This window comes from Thamnophis sirtalis, unplaced genomic scaffold (genome assembly GCF_051295495.1).
Source record: "Thamnophis sirtalis isolate CommonGarterSnake01/CBP01778 unplaced genomic scaffold, rThaSir2_p1.2 scaffold_8, whole genome shotgun sequence".
Taxonomy (NCBI): Eukaryota; Metazoa; Chordata; class Lepidosauria; order Squamata; family Natricidae; genus Thamnophis; species Thamnophis sirtalis.
Genome location: NW_028261388.1, coordinates 12,504,758 through 12,525,296, shown reverse-complemented (window position 1 = coordinate 12,525,296; position 20,539 = coordinate 12,504,758). Strand labels below are relative to the sequence as shown.

At 41.6% G+C, this 20,539-nt stretch overlaps 1 protein-coding gene across 1 annotated transcript in view; it reads left to right on the top strand.

Moving 5' to 3' along the window:
- Positions 1-20,539, top strand: part of SESN3 (sestrin 3) — a 79,095-nt gene that overhangs the window by 47,124 nt on the left and 11,432 nt on the right. The window contains exons 2-8 of the mRNA XM_087721116.1: positions 357-422; positions 4,588-4,785; positions 6,914-7,096; positions 10,264-10,500; positions 15,406-15,544; positions 18,346-18,464; positions 19,319-19,509. Of these exons, the coding sequence (XP_087577242.1) occupies positions 357-422; positions 4,588-4,785; positions 6,914-7,096; positions 10,264-10,500; positions 15,406-15,544; positions 18,346-18,464; positions 19,319-19,509 (1,133 nt within the window). The remainder of the gene's footprint in view (positions 1-356; positions 423-4,587; positions 4,786-6,913; positions 7,097-10,263; positions 10,501-15,405; positions 15,545-18,345; positions 18,465-19,318; positions 19,510-20,539) is intronic.

Genomic DNA, 20,539 nt, shown 5'->3' with positions numbered 1-20,539 from the left:
TTATGCTGGAACACACACACACACAAAACACTATTTAGATAGATAGATAGATAGATAGATAGATAGATAGATAGATAGATAGATAGATAGATAGATAGATAGATAGATAGATAGATAGATAGATAGATAGATAGATAGATAGTTTTTTCAGTTTGTAGAGGGTTTGTGGGCCATGCCATTGACTTCTGACACTGACCTCTTATTTGGGTTAGTCGTGAGACACGATATTAAAATATCACCATTGATTTCATAAAAGCTTTGCAATCAACATCAATTGATTCATTACCATCTGGAATATTAATATTAAAGATAACTCAAATAAAGTTATGCTAAAAATTGCATCTTTTCTTTTACAGGAAAAGAAAATCAGAGTATCTCTGCCTTTAACAAGAGGACCAAGTGCCTTTATACCAGAGAAGGATGTAAGTTGTTTTTCTTTTTCCTTCCTTTGAAGAAGTGAACATGAAGCAGAAAAGCAGTGCAAGATTATGGACCAATTGAATAATTTCCACTATGGCCATTTTAATTTCTGGAATGTCCCAACAGTTTTAAATCCCAAGCTTTGAATCAAGCTATTGAGGCTTAGTTTGATGTACAGGAAATTCAAAAGCTTAATCTTTAGTAGCAAAACTTACTAAAAAAAATTTCCCTCTTGTAAATTAAAATAGTTATTTTGAACCTGGATATTTATGTATTTGATTTGAAATGATTTGAATACTTTTGGTTGTTAAAAATGTATCAGCTAGAGTGGGCTGCATGTTATGAATATTTATGCCACATTAAACTTTGCTTTTTAATAATGGTCTAAGCTTCTTTAGCTTTTTGACAGAAAAAAACTGTGTCAAGGAGGAGGAATATTAGGATAGATTTGAAAATAATTTGAATCTGGTGCTGAGTAGTGATAGATCTTTATTTGTGCCTATTGTGCAGTAATGTACCCAAATTGTGCAATACAAGGATATGGCACTGTGAAAATTAAGGGTTTTGGGAGAGGGAATTTGTTAAGGAAGAGTTAGGATAAAACTGTAGTTAAATTGTCAGAATATGGGGAGATAATGCACAGAGTGGTACTTTCTTGGTAATGGCTTAACAATCGATAGAATGGCTGAGGAAAACTTGTTTGGCCATTTTACTATTGCGTTTGAGCAACTCTAACTACAGGTGGCTCAGTGGCTAAGATGCTGAGCTTGTCGATCAGAAATGTTGGCAGTTCGGTGGTTCAAATCCCTAGCGCCAGGTAACGGAATATAGCTCCTGTTACTTGTCCCAGCTTCTGCCAACCTAGCAGTTTGAAAGCACGTAAAAAATGCAAGTAAAAAAATAGGGACCGCCTTTGGTGGAAAGGTAACAGCGTTCCGTGTGCCTTCAGCGTTTAGTCATGCTGATCACATGATCATGGAGACATCTTCGGACAGCGCTGGCTCTTTGGCTTTGAAATGGAGATGAGCACCACCTCCTAGAGTCGGGAACGACTAGCATATATGTGCGAGGGGAACCTTTACCTTTAACTACAGGTAGTCCTCAACTTATGATCAGAATTGAGCCCAAAATTTCTGTTGTTTAGTGAGATATTTGTTAAGTGATTTTACTCTATTTTATAACCATTCTTGCCTCAGTTGTTAAATAAATCACTGCAGTTGATAAGTTAGTAATAAGTTAAGTGAATCTGGTTTCCCCATTGACTTTGCTCGTCGGAAGGTTGCAAAAGGTAATCACATAATCGTGGGACACTAAGGACTTTGTCTTCTGTTTTTCAAATCCTGTCGTATTTTATTTTGCTGTATCTGGATTTAGGATATTGCTCTGCCTACTTTTTCTGGTATTGGCCAAAGAACAAAAAGAACAGCATGCTTATGTCACCTCACGCCTGCACTCTGCAACTGTTTCAGTACCAGTCTGCCAGGAACCTTGGCGGGAGGGTGAGCGGGAGGGAGAGCACTTGGCGGGAAAGTGAAAGTTAAGAAAGCAAAGTTGCCTGCCCGAGACGGCGCTTAAGGTTGCTCCGTGATGAGAAGAATGGTGCTGCAAGCCACCCTATAATCAGAGTGGCCGTTTCCAAAGTCTCTTCTTTAAAATTTATTCGACAGTTTTCACCTGAGGTTTTGGTGCACAAATTTCAGTTCTGACTTTGCAGTAACTGTCATTCACTTGACTTCTAGTACACTACATCTACATGAAGCCGCTGGGTGAGATCATTCGACGGCACGGGATAAAATAAAATACCATCAGTATGCGGACGATACGCAGCTGTATCTGTCCGCCCCGTGCCAACTCAGTGAAGTGGTTGACGTGATGTGCCAGTGCCTCGAGGCTGTTAGGGACTGGATGGGGCTTAACAAGCTTGTACTCAATCCAGATAAGACCGAGTGGCTGGTGTGTTTCCCTCCTACTAATTGGCCAAGTGTTCCATCTCTCAGGCTGGGGGGTCAAACAGTACGGCCCTCAGACAGGGTTCGCAATTTGGGAGTCCTCCTGGACCCACAGCTGACTTTTGAACACCACTTGTCGGCTGTGACCAGGGGGGCATTTGCCCAGGTTCGCCTGGTGCACCAGTTGCGTCCCTACCTGAACCGGGAGGCCCTCACAACAGTCACTCGCGCCCTTGTGACCTCTAGACTGGACTACTGCAACGTGCTCTACATGGGGCAGCCCTTGAAGAGTATTCAGAGACTTCAGCTTGTCCAGAATGCAGCCGCGCGAGCGATCGTGGGTGTACCTCGGTTCACCCACGTAACACCTATCCTCCGCGAGCTGCACTGGCTGCCTATTGGTCTCCGGATACGCTTCAAGGCGCTAGTCGTCACTTATAAAGCCCTTCATGGTATTGGACCTGGGTACTTGAGAGACCGCCTGCTGCCAATTACCTCCACTAGACCGATTAGATCCCACAGATTAGGCCTCCTCCGAATTCCATCCGCCGGCCAGTGTTGACTGGCGACTACTCGGAGGAGAGCCTTCTCTGTGGCTGCTCCGACCCTCTGGAACGAACTCCCCATGGAGATTCGAACCCTCACCACACTCCAGGCCTTCCGCAAAGCCCTCAAAACCTGGCTGTTCCGACAGGCCTGGGGCTAAAGAGCTGTTGCCCCCGTCTCAAATGGTATGACTGTTGTGAGTTTTAAATTATATATTGTTATGCTTGCTGTTTTTTAATTTTTTGTCTGTATCCCCCTTCCCCGGTTCGAGTTGTGAGCCGCCCTGAGTCCCCTTCGGGGGAAAAGGGCAGCATATAAATATAATAAACTGAAACTGAACTGAACTATAACTTTCTCACCAAATGGAGTTAAGGATCGTTTTTAGTGAGAAGATCAAGCTGAGGCAGGTCTGACATCAAGCCAGGATTGCATTACCAATCCATCCGGAGAAATAATCTACCATAGGGATTGTACAAATTATGCCTTTCTCAGCCCAGTAGTGTTAAAGATCATTTTTTACTTAGAAGCCTAAGTTGGGGCAGATCTGTCAATCTATCTTGAAGACTAACACAGGCTTTGTTCAACAGATTTTAGTTCAGCATTAGGATAAACTACTACCGCATTTTTTGGAGTATAAAACACACTGGAGTATAAACCTCACCCAGGTTTTGAAGAGGCAAATTTAAAAAAAGTTTTTGCACTACGTAAATCTCCCAAAAATGGCCCATTTTTCACAAAAATGGCCCATTTTTCACAAAAATGAGGCCGTTTTTTTAAAGGGCATGAATAGCCTTTAGGAGGCTTGTAGAGTGCTCCTGGGGGTGGGGGGGGGGCAAAAGCGATTTAAAAAAAGAGCATGGATAGCCTTTAGGAGGCTTATACAGTGCTCCTGGGGGCTGGAAGGGGCAAAATTGAGCAAAAACGGACTGTTTTTTGCTTATTTCTGCCCTCCCCACCCCCCCAGGAGCACTCTAAAAGCTTCCTAGAGGCTCTGCACAGCCATTTTTGTAAAGGGGTGGGGTTTCGGGAGGCAAAAAAATGCTGTATTCAGTGTATAAGACGCACCCATATTTTCAGCCTCTTTTTTGAGGGGAAAAGTTATGTCTTATACTCCGAAAAATACGGTAGGTTTCTTCAGATGGCCTTCAGTGCAGCTGAAATTCTGTTATACTATGGCTGATATTCATTCTCTCTCTCTCTCTCTCTCTCTCTCTCTCTCTCTCTCTCTCTCTCTCTATCTATCTCTCTCTCTCTCTCTCTCTCTCTCTCTCTCTCTCTATCTCTATCTATCTATCTATCTATCTATCTATCTATCTATCTATCTATCTATCTATCTATCTATCTATCTATCTATCTATCTATCTATTGTTCAGCCTTCCATCCGTTTGACATCGGTAAAATGAGGACCCAGATTGTTGTGGGCAATATGCTGACTCTGTAAACAACTTAGAGAGGGCTATAAAAGCACTATGAAACGTTATATAAGTCTAGGTGCTATTGCTACTGCTATTATTTTATTATTATTGTTTTAGTTCTTTCACTTAACCTCGTTTAAACTTCCACACCTGCTTCTTCTTAAATAATGTCTTGGAATAATTATTTAGAACATATAAAACTGAACCAGATCAATAATATCTTTTTCCCCCCTTTTTCTTCTGAACCTTCTCCAAAGGTTATGCAAGCCAATAGTTTGAATGAACGTATGCATCTGCTGGTGGAAGAATATTCTACATCCGGTCGCCTAGACAACGTCACTCAGGTCATGAGTTTACACATTCAGTACCTGGAGTCTTTTCTCCGCAGTCAGTTTTATATGTTGCGTGTGGATGGTCCTCTTCCTTTGCCCTACCGACACTACATAGCAATCATGGTAAGCCCTGAAAAAGTCTTGATTCATCTCCTGTCATAATTACATTAGTATGTTTTCCACTGGTGTTGTAAGTTAAAGCAAGTGTCATCTTCTTCTGAACTGAAAAGAGATAACCCTATCACCCACATCTAGTTGATCTTTCCTGTAAGATACCCAGCAGCTGGACCTAAGACACAAAGACACATGCACTCTATCTATCATCTATCTATCTATCTATCTATCTATCTATCTATCTATCTATCTATCTATCTATCTATCTATCTATCTATCTATCTATCTATTCTATAGTCATACATGGAGTCTCTTCATTTTTAACACTTTACGGGTACGGTATGCCTTGTTCACTCAAAATGTGGTGGTTGTGAGCTATCTACGATCATTGTGTGAGATATGTGGCCAATAATTCATAATATGTTGCCAAAATCCTTTAAATCAGGGGTGTCAATCTTGATTTCATTGAGGGCTGCATCAGGGTTGTGTTTGACTTCGGAGTTTCAGGGTGGGCATGGCCAGCTGGATATAACTTGTGTTGGGGCCGCCTGTGGTAGCCCTAGGGCTCCCGAGCTCCGTTTTCAGTTACGACAGCCTCCTGCAACCAACCGCCAGTAAAATCGGAGCTTAGGAGGGCTGCACGTGGCCGTCACGAGCTCTGTTTTTGCTGGCAGAGGCACCGCGTGCTGGTCCATCCCTGTTTCCAGGGCCAGATCCAAGCACCCATCTTAAACAAGGAACTCTGAATTCTGCGCTTGGAATCAATTAAAACTATAATCTATAGTTTTCAAAATTTTGCAATAGCTAAAATACAGCATTCAACATTGGTAAATAATTTTTCAAGTAGTCAAAACTTTCTACTGCAATACAATACATTGTTATTCTCGTGGTGGTATTGGAAAATTATGGTTGAATAATACCCATTTTCTTAAAGCCACAATGAATTCCTGAGAAAGGCAAAATTTAAGCGAATGGCTTCTACACTTAACAGCTTAACAGTCATAAGTGTTGTACCAGAGTTCTTATTTTTGTACAGAAAGTTGATGTAATGGGTACACCTAGCCTTGGCCATTTTAGGCTTGGCTACACTCGCAGTCTGTATCAGCAATATACAAGTAGACCTCAACTTAACAACCAGAATTGAGCCCATAATTTCCGATACTAGGTGAGACATTTGAAAAGTGAGTTTTCCCCCATTTTAGAACCTTTCTTGTCACAGTTGTTAAGTGAATCACTGCAGTTTTTAAGTCAGTAACAAGGTTGGTAAGTGAATCTGGTTTCCCCATTGACTTTGCTTGTAAGAAGGTTGCAAAAGGACCCCGGGACAATACATCATAAATGTGAACCGGTTGCCAAGCATCTGAATTTTGATCACATGACCATGGGTGTGTGTGTGTGTGTGTGTGTGTGCTGCAGTGGTCATGAGTGTGAAAAATGGTCATAAATCTTTTTTCCTCCGATACCATTGCAACTTCAAACAGTCACTAAACCAACTGTTGTAAGCAGGGGTAGGATTGAAAAGTTTTAGCAACCGGTTCTCTGCCCGGTTGCTGGGTGGGAATGGCCATGGTGGGTGTGGCCTAGTTGGCGTCCTGCACCATGGCGACAGTGAGGCGTTTTCCCCCTCCCCAGGCTCTGGATGCTTTGCTCGAACCTCCGAGAGGGCGAAAACAGCCTCCTCTGGCTCTGGAGGCCAGAAATGGGCCCATTTCCGGACTTCCAATACTTCCAGTAGGCCAGTTTTTTGCCCTCCCAGAGCCTCCACGCGGGCCCTGCACTTACCTGGCATCCAAAATGGGCTGTGTGACACTCCTGGGAGAGGCAGAGAGGAGTAGGTGGGGTCAACCAGTCCTTGTAACCTCAGCTTCGATGAACCAGATTAAAATTAACATCTGGTTCGCCCGAACCGGTCCGAACTGACTGAATCCCACCACTGGTTATAAGTCGAGGTCTACCTGAATATGTTTCACACCACTTGTTTTCTGTTAAAAACAATCGCAGCGAAATTTCTTGTAAACTTTTCTTGCTAAAAGACTTAAATGCCGGGTTCTCTCTTCCTTGTTGTAAAGCGATTTTATTTTCCCTCTTACATCTGCCTACCTGTTTTCCAATCTGCGTCTTTGGGTTTCGTCTTTAGGCTGCTGCCAGACACCAGTGTTCCTATCTAATAAATATACATGTGGAAGAGTTCCTGAAGACTGGAGGGATACCAGAATGGCTGAACGGCTTAGAATACATTCCTCAAAGGCTGAAAAATCTGAACGAAATCAACAAGCTGCTTGCACACCGACCTTGGCTGGTTTCCAAAGAGCACATTCAGGTACATTTACTTTGTTTTTTTAAAGAATCGGCTAGAGAAGGCAAAGCCAGATGTTCAACATTTGCCTGTGCCAAAACTTTACAGCAGGGGTGTCAAACTCAATTGCATTGAGAGCCGCATCAGGGTTGTGTTTGATCTCAGGGGGCTGGGGGGCAGAGGTGGGTTGCTAATTTTTTTACTACTGGTTCGAGGGGTGCTCCTGCATGCACTCCTGCACATGCGCAAAGTTCGGGTTGATGGGCGGAGCCTCCCACCACCAATACTACCAGTTTGGCTGATCCGGGCTGAACCAGCAGCAACCCACCTCTGCCGGGTGGGGGTCATGGCCAGGGTGGGTGTGGCCAGCTCAATGTCACTTGTGTCAGGTGCCTTTGGGGTGGCCTGAGCGCTCGCATCCCTCCCAAGCTCTGTTTTCACTGGCAGAGGCACTGTGGGCTGGTCCTTCATTGTTCCAGGAATTTGTGGGCCAGATCTAAGCACTCTGCTGTTCTGACTTAGGCTTCCCCAAAAAGCACGAAGCAGATTCCTGGTCCTGACAAAGCCCCTTTTATTAAACGAATGTTAATTCCTCTTATTCAAATTCAGCAAAGGCCTGGTAAACAGTTTTTCAAAGGTGAAGTTATGACCATAAACCTTATCTATCTTGGAAAGCTGCCATGTAAATATTTTCCAAATGAGGTGCTGTGCAAGGAAAGACTTGGCACAGAGTCTCTGAGATTCATGGACAGATCTTCACACTCCTGAAACGAACAAACAAACAAACAAATTGTTTCCTGCAAACCCCACTCCCCTTCCACTCCTCTTTTATTTCCTATGGGAGATGCCATTCATCGTCCACCTGTGGCTTTACTCCCAAGTCGACCCTGATTTCTTAGCTGTTCTTTTCTTCTGGCAGCTCTGTGCATGCACACACTGGGAACAGGCTTCAGCTGCTCCTCTGCCTCACTGCTCTCTAGCACCAAAAGGCACCTGATCACTACCAGATGGCCTTGGCCCCATCTCTGCCTCCGACGCAGAGGCTTATCCGAGCCTTCCCCAGCCTCCAGGACTGGCCCATGCTCCTCACCAACCTCCTCACTGTCCGACTCTGTTGCCAGCTCTGCTGGCCATTGGCAGACCACAACACCTGTGAGCCAGATTTGGCCCCCCAGGCTTTGAATTTGACACCCCTGCTTTACAGCTTTTGCTAGGATTTGATGGGAATGAGCTCTCCTTACAGCTTTCTTTGAGCTCTGTGTCAACTTTCTGTAAATCGGACGTCACAGAGTCAAGGAGTAGAAGAGCAGCCAGAAGGAACGTTTTATAGATGTAGCTTCTCTGTCGATACCTCCTAAAGCCGTTTTTCCTGTTTGGTTGAGGGGTTTGGGGGCTTTGTTATTAAAAGATCTGTCAGGCCATGGGGAAGTCTGTTTATTTGTTTCAAAGGAGGAAGAAGTTTGCAGGCATGTTTTATCATCCAAAACTGCACCTACTGAAACTCTTCCTTGCATATCTAAGTCATGTTTAGCACCTGGGAAGTGATAACTTGCCCCTTCTAGAGGTAATGAGACAGAGCCAAAAGAGAAAAGTGTTTGTGCTTTTGACTTTTTTTTTTTTCAGAAAAGAACTGGCTTATTTCACAGTTTGTTATAAAAGCAGGTATGGCTTGCCTTCCTGCCACTCCACTTGAAATTTCAAACACATTAACAGAGTTGGAAGAGACCTTATAGACCATCTAGTCCAAGCCCCTCTCAAGCAGGAGACTCTACATCATTTCTGACAGATGGCAGTCCAGTCTCTTCTTGAAAGCCTCCAGTGATGAAGCATGCATAACTTCTGAAGGCAACTTCTGTTCCTTTGGTTGATTGTTCTCACTGTCAGAAAGTTCCTCCTTATTTCTAGGTTGAATCTCTCCTTAGTCAGTTTCCATCCATTATTCCTTGTGTGGCCTTCAGGTGCTTTGGAAAATAGCTTGACCCCCCCTCCTCTCTGTGGCAACCCCTCAAATATTGGAACACTGCTATCATGCTACCAATTTCGTTGTATTTAAGTACAATGACAATAAAGACTATACTTATGTCTCCCCTGGTCCTTCTCTTCACTGGACTAGCCATGCCCAGTGCCTGTAACTGTTCTTCATATCTTTTAGTCTCCAGTCCCCTAATCATCCTGGTTGCTCTTCTCTGCACTTTTTCTAGCGTCTCAACAACTTTTTTATAATGTGGTGGTGACCAAAACTGGATGCAGTACTCTAGGTGTGGTCTTACTAGGGCTTTATAGAGTGGTGTTAGTACCTCACTTGATTGTAACCCTCTGTTAATGCAACTTAGGATTGCATTGGCTTTTTTTGCTGCCACTGCACACTGCAGGCTCATATTTAGCTGGTTGCCCACTAAGACTCCACGATCCCTCTCACAGTCACTGTTGTTAAGCCTGGTTTCACCCAGTTTATATGTGTACTTTTGATTATTCTTATCTAAGTTAGTACAATTAAACTGTAAAATACCTTAAAGTGGGCATGCACAAGGCTAAGGCAACCCTTGCCATTTCAATAGCGCCCCAGAGCCAAGACCCCAGTAATTTGGCAAGGCCAGAATACAATCCATCTTGATTTAAGTTAATTTACTTTTAAAAGTTATCTCTCTAAATGAGTTAAATTAATATGATTTTCACGATGCTTCCCTTTCATATAAAACAGGGGAAAAAAACCCCTACCATTTTTGGAAGGACTTTGGCTTTGTGGATGAAATGTAGCTGAGGAATCTTATTATCCATAAATATTCCAGAGGAGGAATAGCCAACATGCAATGTTTGAGATTTATAACCATCAAGATTTTGGAGCTAAGAGCCCCTGAGTTTTTCCATTTAAAGAAATCAATCTGTCTTGAGATATCAAACCAGTTAATTACAATCCTGGTTAAACCCTAAAGAGTCTTGTTTTTTTCCATTTTGATTTATATTTTGCAATTGAAAGGGTGGGAAACACACAGTATCTCTAAATTGTGCTGAAATGATTCAAGGAGATTAGACTGGAAGGCTTCCTGGCATACTCTGGTTTTGCTGCTTCCAACTCAGAAATTAAAACTCAGCCGGGGAAAACACATCCTGCCTGTTCCTTCTGCCTATATATATAAATAAAAACATAAATTCACATATGTAGTGTTTTTTTCCCTCTTCTTTTGTTTCAGAAACTTGTGAAGACAGGGGAAAATAATTGGTCTCTTCCTGAACTGGTACATGCTGTGGTCCTTTTGGCACATTATCACTCCCTGGCAAGTTTCGTTTTTGGCAGTGGCATCAATCCAGAGAGAGATTTTGGGACCTCCAACGGCTACCGACTCATATCAGTTAACCACTTCTGCGTCTGTGATCTCGCCAATGACAACAACATTGAAAACGCAACCCTCAAAAGTAACAGCTTTGGGGTTAGTTGTTTGAAGGTTGTTCCTTTCTTGTCTCTCCTCTGACTTTTGTTGATGTTATAAAAGCCGGCTTAGAAAGGGAGATCATTTCGGTTTGCGGGTTTTCTCTGGAGTCTATCAGTGCTCGGCATGTGGGAGGCAAATCCCAGCAGAATTAAGATCCAAGGGTTGGATGGAGAGCAGGGGCTAAAAAGTCAACAGAAGTGGTAGTTGTAGGGCACTGTCTGTTCTTGGAGGAGAAAATATTGCTGGGATTCAGATGCAAGCAGTTGGTAAAGATTCTGAAGACTGACCCATAGGAAGGGAGGGAACCACATTTCCCAACAATTCCCCTTTTAAATTTCTTGGCAATCGTGATTTCCTTCTTACACAGAAAATGTCATTGAATCCCAAAGCTGGAAAGAAAAATAAAAGTTTTCCTAAACTTCAGAAAAATTTATTAATACATATACGCACATTAATAAACTACAAAATAGAAAAAAATAAAAGTGAAGAAAGGGGAAAAAGGACACAGAAAAGAAAAACAAGAATATAATAAAGAAAAGAAAGAACAAATATATAAAGAAATGAATTCCCTTTCACAAGTATAAACAATTTTAGTAACTTATCACCATCTCTTCAAATGCAACAAACAATATCTTGTAGCCCATCTCTTATCTATAAATAAATTCTTTTTTTATTAAAAGTTTTTTTATTTTTAGATTTCAAAACAGACACAACACAAAAATCCTCTTTCTTTACATACTGTAGAAAGTGTATCAGTTAGTTACAAAAAAAAATCGTGCATTTCTTTCACAGTCACCCATGATTCATATTAATTCTAGTATTTTAAATCAAATATATTTGTACATATTACCATCATCCTACCCCATTCTCATTTGACTATAATTGTTTAAACATCCTTCATCATAAAACATACCAAAAACTGAAGACATAACCACATACTGGCATCTCATTTGCTATTTCTAGTATCCCAATAACACTATTCCTTATGGCCTATTCTAGCTAAACTTCAATAACATTTCGTAACAAAGGTTTCTAATCTTCCTTTCCAAATCACTGTTTACAATTTACATCCAATTTGCCCATGTTGTGCCCATACCTATATATACATTGTTATCATTATCTCTCCTTTATTTGACTATATCCATTATCATAATTTAGTTCTTTTTTATTAATCTTCATATGTAACCAAACCATTTCTCATCTTCCTTTCATAGGTACCATTCAATATTCATATCCAATTACTACTTGTTATACCAATACATATGTATACATTATTATCATTTTCAATTGTTTATTTAACCATATCTATTGTCACTAAATTTCACTAAGTCCAACTAGTTTTAGATTAAACACTTTCATCTATCAGCCTGTATCTTTCCAGTAGTGAAACAATCTCATGTCTTCTGCCATTTGTGGCATCAGTCCTCTAATCATCTCCTTAATCAAGTTTGTATGGACTCTTCTTTACAACTCCTTGTTTATTGATTCTCTCATGCAATTTCGATGCCCTTCTTTTTCCTTAATCAGCTTGTCTTTAATTGTCAGTGTTGTTATCGATGGTGTTACTAATAAAAATTTTCCCTTTAAATCCATAAGTTCTTTTATTTTTTCTTTTTCTGTGTCTAACCATCTAGGGTAGGGTTCCCATCCATCTGGTTCCCCTTTCCATATTCCACTTTTTCCATTTCCAGACAGAAACCATTCACCATAGATGTCAGCAGATTTGATTTCTTTGTAATCATTTTTCTCTTTATTGCTTGGAACTCTACCCTCTATTTTCCCCATTTGATAGGCATCTCCATCCTTTTCATCATATTTTTCTGTTAGGCGCTCTAATTTTTCAAACATTTTCTCAAATATATTTGGTAATTTTTGTATTGCAAATATTATCTCTTGCAAGCTGACAGTTTCTCTCTGTTGTTGGAAATAAGCCATTGTTTCTAGCTGTAAAAACACTGCTGCTCTGACTTGGAAGATTTTTACAAGGTTATACCTAGGTTCACCATGAGATTTCTGGTTAAGGATATACTTCAAAGGAACATTTGTATAAACAAATGGTGCTTTACTTCTTATCACTTTCTATAAACAAATTGTGAGACTTTAAAGTTCCAGACCAGAATAATTAGTAGTGAAAGTAAAAGTATTTTGTTTTCAGTACTCAAGTTTCAGTCTTCGAGTAGCAGTTATCTCTCCCTTTGTTGTTACAATTGTTGCAATTCTCTTTGTTCTTTTTGTATCTTTCCAAGTTTAAAAAAAAGTCAAATTCTTACATGAAATAAAGAAGAAAGAGTAAAAAACACATGTAGTGATGAATAAGGAGTTTAGTCCGTAGGTTGTGAAAGTAATAGTAAAAATTTTAGAAGAAGAAAACTTGATCCATTCATTTCAAACTGTTTGCATAAATTCAACCCATGAAAATAACATTTAAAAATTAAGATAACACACTGACCAAAACAATTCAAAGCTTAATTCTGCCGCTTATTTTATTCTTAGATTTAAATTAGCTTTAAGTTTTTTATAGGCAGGCTCTTTTAAAACGGGTAAAAATTCCTCACCAGCTGTAAACACTTTCTCTTCTGTTTCCTTCCATTTTGGAGCCGTCCCTACTTCATCAGCCTGAGCTTTTAACGCCAGCTGAGAGACCTTCTCCTGCATCAGTCAGGGACTTTGCGATGTCCCTGTGATCAGCAGAATGTAGTCTTCCTGTTCACCGTCTCTATGGGACAGTTTAGGTCCGATTGGACCACCCAGCGAAAAAAGTATTGGCGGCGATCTCGGAGCATTGAGATCGGGCGACCATTTCGTAGCGACCTAGGCTCCTCCTTCCTCTATAAACAAATTCTCAAACTCCTCATTCAATCCTCATCAGCAAAAGTCTATTAAGAGATTATCCAGAAATATCAACACATCCATTTTAAATTTGATTTTTAAAAAATATTTTAAATTCATTCTTTTTATTTGTAACCATCTTGATCTTTAGTTCTTTCAAACTCTAATCCTAGAACTTGTTTTCTTTTCAATTTTTTTCCCCTTTGGCCGTTCTCACAAAATCCTTCAGAACTTTGAAAAGTCTCTTTTGTAAATCCAATATAAGAGAGTTATCCAAGTTGCTCTTTTGGTTTACCATCTCCTATAATTAAGACGTTCGCTGGTTTCATTTGTAAATCCAGTCTAGCATCTTTTTCCATACCATTCTTGTAGTTTATCATTTTTAAATCCACTTTCAGTATCCAGTAAAACTTGTTTTTCTTCCATAACATCTTTTAAACACGGTCTATCTACACTCTTAAAACAGACACTCTTAAAATTGACTGCTGGGTCCATTGTTTAAAAATATTCTCCAAAACATCCATGTGTTCAAATATTTTGCCCCATTCTATAGTAACAAGTCAAATTTAAGTGTTCTTCTCTTATAATTGTAATCTTTAGTTTCTTCTGATTCCCTCTAGTGTCCAAGATTCAACTTGCCATCCTATCATTTCCTTTAAGACAGCTTTTTCTAATGAGAAGTAATGATAATTTGAAATGTTTATTATAAATCTATCTGGGCCCTTCATCTATTTATTATACATTTTTAAAATCAATATTATAATCAACTTATCTTTGAAACTTCTTTCAAGAAGTTAGATTCCCCTTGTGCATAACATCAAATTTGTAGTACGGAAGGCTCTTAATATTCTAATAACAGGTGAGCAATTTCAAAAAGTGATTAAGAAATACGTTTCCACAGAACTTTCTGTCCATAAGGCTACATGATGGCTGTGAATTTGGTGGAAATCCCCTGACTCCCAGTCATTCTGATCATGAGCAGTCCACTTATGAGGAGCTGCTGTCTGGAGTGCAAATGGGTGATCCCATAATCTCTCCTTTATCAGAAGCTTGGTTAGCCAGAAAAGCCCCATTTGGTCACCAATCTGTGGTGTATTTTGACTCTTTTCTTAATAACTTGTCTACCATGGCTAGGAAAGAATACAAATGCTTCCCCTCCAATTAATTTAGCCAGGAATAGAACACGAGTATCCCTCTGCCCACCCCACCCCCCAAAAAAACTTTGGTGAGTATAAAGTATAAAAAGCAGAATAGCCGTATAGAATAGAATATGAAATAGGGATGAGCTGCCATCATACTCTCCAGCTCCTGCTGACTCAGCAGTTTGAAAGAGGGCAACCATGAGTAAGTAGATGGGCACCACTTCAGTGCTCAAGTTAATGGGCACATGAAAGGACCCCCCCAAACTGGGTGTCCCCCAGGCAAGAGTGGTGTCACTGTTCAAACCTTTCAACCTGGAAGAGCTTCTGTGCTCTCCACACAAATGTAGTAGTAGTAGTACCCTGTTTTCCCCAAAATAAGATATCCCTGAATAATAAGCCCAATCGGGCTTTTGAGTGCATGCACTAAAATAAGCCCTCCCCTGAAAATAAGCCCTCCCCAAAATATTGCAACACAGCAGTAGCCATCAGGTGACCAAGCTCACTGCTTCCTGCACCTCAAAATAGCAATAGCAATAGCAATAGCAGTTAGACTTATATACCGCTTCATAGGGCTTTCAGTCCTCTCTAAGCGGTTTACAGAGTCAGCATATTGCCCCCAACAACAATCCGGGTCCTCATTTCACCCACCTCGGAAGGATGGAAGGCTGAGTCAACCCTGAGCCGGTGAGATTTGAACAGCCGAACTTCAGAACTGCAGTCAGCTGAAGTAGCCTGCAGCATTTAACCACTGCGCCACCTCGGCTCCCCGAAAATAAGGCCAAGCGCTTATTTCGGGGGGGTCAAAAGAAAATAAGACCCTGTCTTATTTTGGGGAAAATACGGTAGGAGTAGAATAGTAAGCAAAAGTTAGTTTCATCTCAAAAGAGCATCAATATCTGTTAACATTCTTCCTACTTGTGATCTGTCTTAGCTCTCCGATTCGTTAAGTGAGTTGGAGGCCTTGATGGACAGAATGAAGAGGCTGCAAGAGGAGGACGATGCTTCCCCAGAAGAAATGGATACACGCTTTGAGAAAGAAAAATCAGAGAGTCTACTAGTTGTTACTGAAGGTATTTGCCCTCTCTGTGCTCCACTGGAGCTGCTTTCATAATTCAGATCCGTCCGCTGAATGAAATAAAATCAAGCTAAACTTACAGATGCGGTTCTCACTTGCTGGAGGTTTTTCTGAGCCAGTTTATACATGCAGAGAAATCTGCTTTCTTCAGACTCGGAGTATTCTAAGTGGGACACTCTTTGTATGTTCCCCTACACCGGCAATAAATCTTTAATCAAAAAAAAAAAAAAGTCTGGAAGGCTTTAGCTCTCTGACATGCTAACTTTGCAAAAAGAAAATGAAAATGAGATTAGAAGGTGTATAAAGAATCTTGGAATGTTCAAATAGCTCATTCATCACTGGGAATATGAAGTGACATATTCAAAAATAATAATAATAAAAGCTTTGCCCCAGGTAGCTCGGTGAAATCTTGGAGACTTTAGAGCAATATATTTCCCAACCTCAGCAATTTTGAGAAGTGTGAATTTCAATTCCTGGAATTCCTCAGCCAGCCATGTAATACCTTTGCTCTGCAAACTGCATTTTGGGTGCCAGTTTGCTCCCAGGTCCAATCCGAGGTGTTGGTTATGACTTTTAAAGTCCTATATATGTCATGGAGCCTGGCTGCCTAGGGAACCATCTTCGTCCCATTGCATCAGCCTGTCCCACCCGATCAGACAGGGAAGGGATGTTGCTGAGTGTAAGCATTTTGATTGGCGGGCTCCAAGAAAAAAGCTGCCTTTGCCATCACCTCTGCCATGTGGATTATTATTCTCCTGGAAGTGAGGCCGGCCCCTACTGGCCTTCCAAAAAGGAGTGAAACATGGCTCTAAGGCAGGGGTGTCAAACTCGATTTCATTAAGGGGCGTATCAGGGTTGTGTTTGACCTTGGGAGGGCAGGGGGAACGTGGGCAGGGGGCGTGGCCAGCTTGATGTCACTTGTGTCAGGGGCGCCTGTGGTGGCCCGAGCGCTCTGCCAGAAAAAATGGGCTTCCAAGCTCCGTTTTCAGCCGCGACGGCCTCCTGCAACCCTCTGCCAGTGAAAATGGAGCTCGGGAGGGCCACAAGCGGCCCTCACAAGCTCCATTTTCACTTTCAAAGGCACTACAGGCCAGACCTTCACTGTTTCCAGGATAGTCCCGCAGGCCAGATCTAAGCAACCCATGGGCCTCAACTAGAGGTAGTATTCAGCTAGTTCTGACAGGTTCTGGAGAACCGGTAGCAGAAATTTTGAGAGTGGGGAGGGAATGGGGATTTTGCAGTATCCTTCTCCTGCCACACCCACAGAGCTTCACCCACAGAACCAGTAGTGAAAAAATTTGAATCCCACCACTGGCCTGAACACTCTGCCAGAGAAAACAGGCTTCCAAGCTCCGTTTTCAGCTGTGATGGACTCCTGCAATCCTCTGCCACTGAAAACGGAGCTCGGGCGGGCTGCACACAGCCCTCACAACCTCCATTTTGCTGACAAAGGCACTGCAGGCCAGACCTTCGCTGTTTCCAAGGTGACCCCATGGGCCAGATCTAAGCACCTCATGGGCCAGATCCGGCCACTGGGGTTTGGCACCCTTGCTTTGAGGCCTTGGGGGAAGAGCGCAGGGGAACATGCAGCCATGGGGCTGGTTAGCAGCCTGAAAGCACTTCCTTTGCCTTTAAATAACTTTTTAAGTATTTTAATCAACCTTGACTTTTTTAAAAAAAATAAGGTTTTGGAGCAAATTATCCCATGCAGTAAATGTTTTTTTATACCACTCAGAATGGAAAAGGAAAAGGATATAGGCTGCAAAGACAAGGCAGATAGAGACTCTTTTACTGCTTAGTTTCTGTTTTTAATAACATGTTGGAGGTTGTTGTTTTTTAAAGTGCTGTCACATAACTTCCAGAAAGCCTGTTTCAAAAGAGATGGCAAGAATCAGTCACAAAACAAAAAGTAATTCAAGGCTTGACAACTTCTGATTTCTTAAACCGCATTAAGAAACTATTTGGATGCTTGCCAATAAGGTTTCTTCCCACATACTTATGTTTTAATTGGCTAATGAGCCAGAATTAAAAATAAATAAATAAAGGTGGCCTTGTAACAGTTGGGTGAATTCAAGGGTTTCTTTTTAATGGGGCTACTAATAGACACAGAGCAGGTTCCCCACCCAATTTCATTGGGATGCCTGGGAGTCAGCCCAGATGGGGAATCAAGATAATTTGCAAACACCTTTGCAGCAGTCAAGCTTCAAAAAGGGTATTTAGCAAACTTAAATCCTTTGAACATTTAGTTGGCAGAGAGGAGAAAATGGATGGAGGGTTTCTTGGTAAGAGAGATGCCCTGCTTTTAATGGTTGGCGCTGGTAATCCATAGGGACACGATGGCTCAGTGGCTAAGATGCTGAGCTTGTTGACCAGAAAAGTCGGCATATCAGCAGTTCGAATCCCTAGTGCCGCGTAATGGAGTGAGCTCCCGTTACTTGTTCCAGCTTTTGCCAACCTAGCAGTTCGAAAACTTTTTAAAAATGCAAGTAGAAAAATATGGACCACCTTTAATGAGGAGGTAACAGCGTTCCGTGCGCCTTTGGCATTTAGTCATGCCGGCCACATGACCACGGAGACGTCTTCAGCAGAAGTAACCTACAGTACTGCACTCTAACCAACGTGCCACCGCGGCTCAATTTCCTTTCTAAATTAGGAAGTAAGATTAGGTTGGGGGAAGCTAATGGGAAACCAACCCCAGGCTCATGACCCATTTGATAACATACAATTGTTTTGAGATGAATCTGATCAGCGGGGGGAAAGGTATATTTTACTGTCTGCGGTCCTTTTCTTTAACAGAGTTTGATGACGAATTAATTTCCATCGGCGATGTTTCCTGCTACGTTGAAGACCCTGGGTTTGGTTACAAAGATTTTGCAAGACGGGGGGAAGATCATCTTCCAACATTTCGAGCCCAGGTAACTAGTTATAGTTATAGTTATAGTTTTATTGATTTGTATGCCGCCCACTCCCGACTCTTACATGACATGTGTAAACTTACTGATGGAGAACCAAAATAAGAAGTAAAGAAGGCAGCTGCATTTAACCACTGAGCCAAGGTGGCGCAGTGGTTAAATGCAGCACTGCAGGCTACTGCTAGATCAGCAGGTCAGCGGTTCAAATCTCACCGGCTCAGGGTTGACTCAGCCTTCCATCCTTCCGAGGTGAGTAAAATGAGGACCCAGATTGTTGGGGGCAATATGCTAACTCTCTGTAAACCGCTTAGAGAGGCCTGAAAGGCCTATGAAGCGGTATATAAGTCTACTGCTATTGCTATTGCTATAGCTTCTTGTCAGCCCTAAGTTTTTTGGAGTGAGCATCCTTGGCTTTTCTTCAAAACAACTCTTTTGGTTTTCCCACTTTTTCAGGGCTAATCCTGTAAGGAAGGCAGGAAGGCTGGTGTTGTTTCTAACCTAATCTTTATTGCCTTGCTTACAGAAACTGCTTCTCCAGTTAACCCTTACTTACATTGTAACAGCTAAGTGCCCATCAATGTGAGTGACGTTGGGTTGGCCACACCCACCCAGTCACATGACCACTGAGCCACACCTACCCAGCTGGTCATTAGGGCAGAGAACAGGTTGTTCAATTATGTGAATCCCACCACTGATACAAACTGTTCTGCTCCCAGCTGATGGTCGGAGCTACCGGTTTGCCCAAGCCGGTCCAAACCTGCTGAATCCCACCCCTGCTGTACCAGAACTGTTTAGGTGTAGAAAAAGAACTGCTGAACCATAAACAAATTGGTGGCATTATTAATTTCTTTTTATAGGACTACACTTGGGAAAATCATGGCTTCTCCCTTGTGAACAGACTGTATTCTGATATTGGCCATCTCCTGGACGAGAAATTTCGGATGGTCTACAACCTTACCTACAATACCATGGCCAGCCATGAAGATGTTGACACCACCATGTTAAGAAGAGCTTTATTTAATTACGTTCACTGTATGTTTGGAATCAGGTAGGTTATACGCTGGTTGGGATAATGGATGCATTCCGTAGTTTCCGGACTCTCTATAATCAGCGGGTGTTATGTATTGTAGTTAAACAGTACTTTATGTTTGAAAAATTAAATATGATGCAATAGAGGCGGTTATAACCATAATCATAAACATTACTCTTTTGAGTGAGAGAACCTCAGTATATGTTAACTTGCATTTCCCTGAACACAGCGAGATAGAAAGGCATAAATGAATATGCATGTATAATTAGAGAACAGAAATAAACACAGTCAAAAGTAATATGATGGCATTTGCTCTAGGTATAGTAATATCCAGCCACTATTTGTTTGTTTTCCCAAGAACTGAAGAAAGGCTGTAGGATCAGGAAGCTTTCTTTTTCCATTTGGGGGCAGAGTAAATATGATGTTAACTATGCCTTGTTATTTAATACTGGTAGTCCACGATTTATGACCACCATTAAACCCCAGATTTCTGTGGCTAATTGCTCTGAGGCCATTGTTAAGTGAGTTCTACATCCCCATTTTACATCCTTAATTGCCACAGTTGTTAAGTGAATCCCTGCATCTGTTAAATAAGTAACACGGTTGTTAAGTTGTCAGAAGGTCGCACAAGCTGATCACATGACTCCGAGATTCTGCAACTGTCATAAATGTATGTCACTTGTCAAGCGCCGGAATTTTGATGCTGCAGTGGCCGTAAAAGTGAAAAAGGGTCATAAGTCACTTTTTTCCAGTGTTGTCGTGAACTTTGAACGGTCACTAAATGAATTGTTATAAGTCGAGGACTACCTGTGTTCTTTTAATATTTAACCCTATTTTTCTTTCCCTGCTGTAGTCCTGATGAAAATTTCTACAATGCTGCTATTTGGGGGTGGGGGGATAATTGGAAGAAATCTCACTTCATTATTTCTGTTAGGTAGCCCACTTAACTTAGCTTCTGTCAGGGCTCCTTCACTTAATAACCAAGAAAGAAACCACTCAACTCCATTTTGCAGAATTAAGAGTACTTTTACTGATTATAAGTAATGAG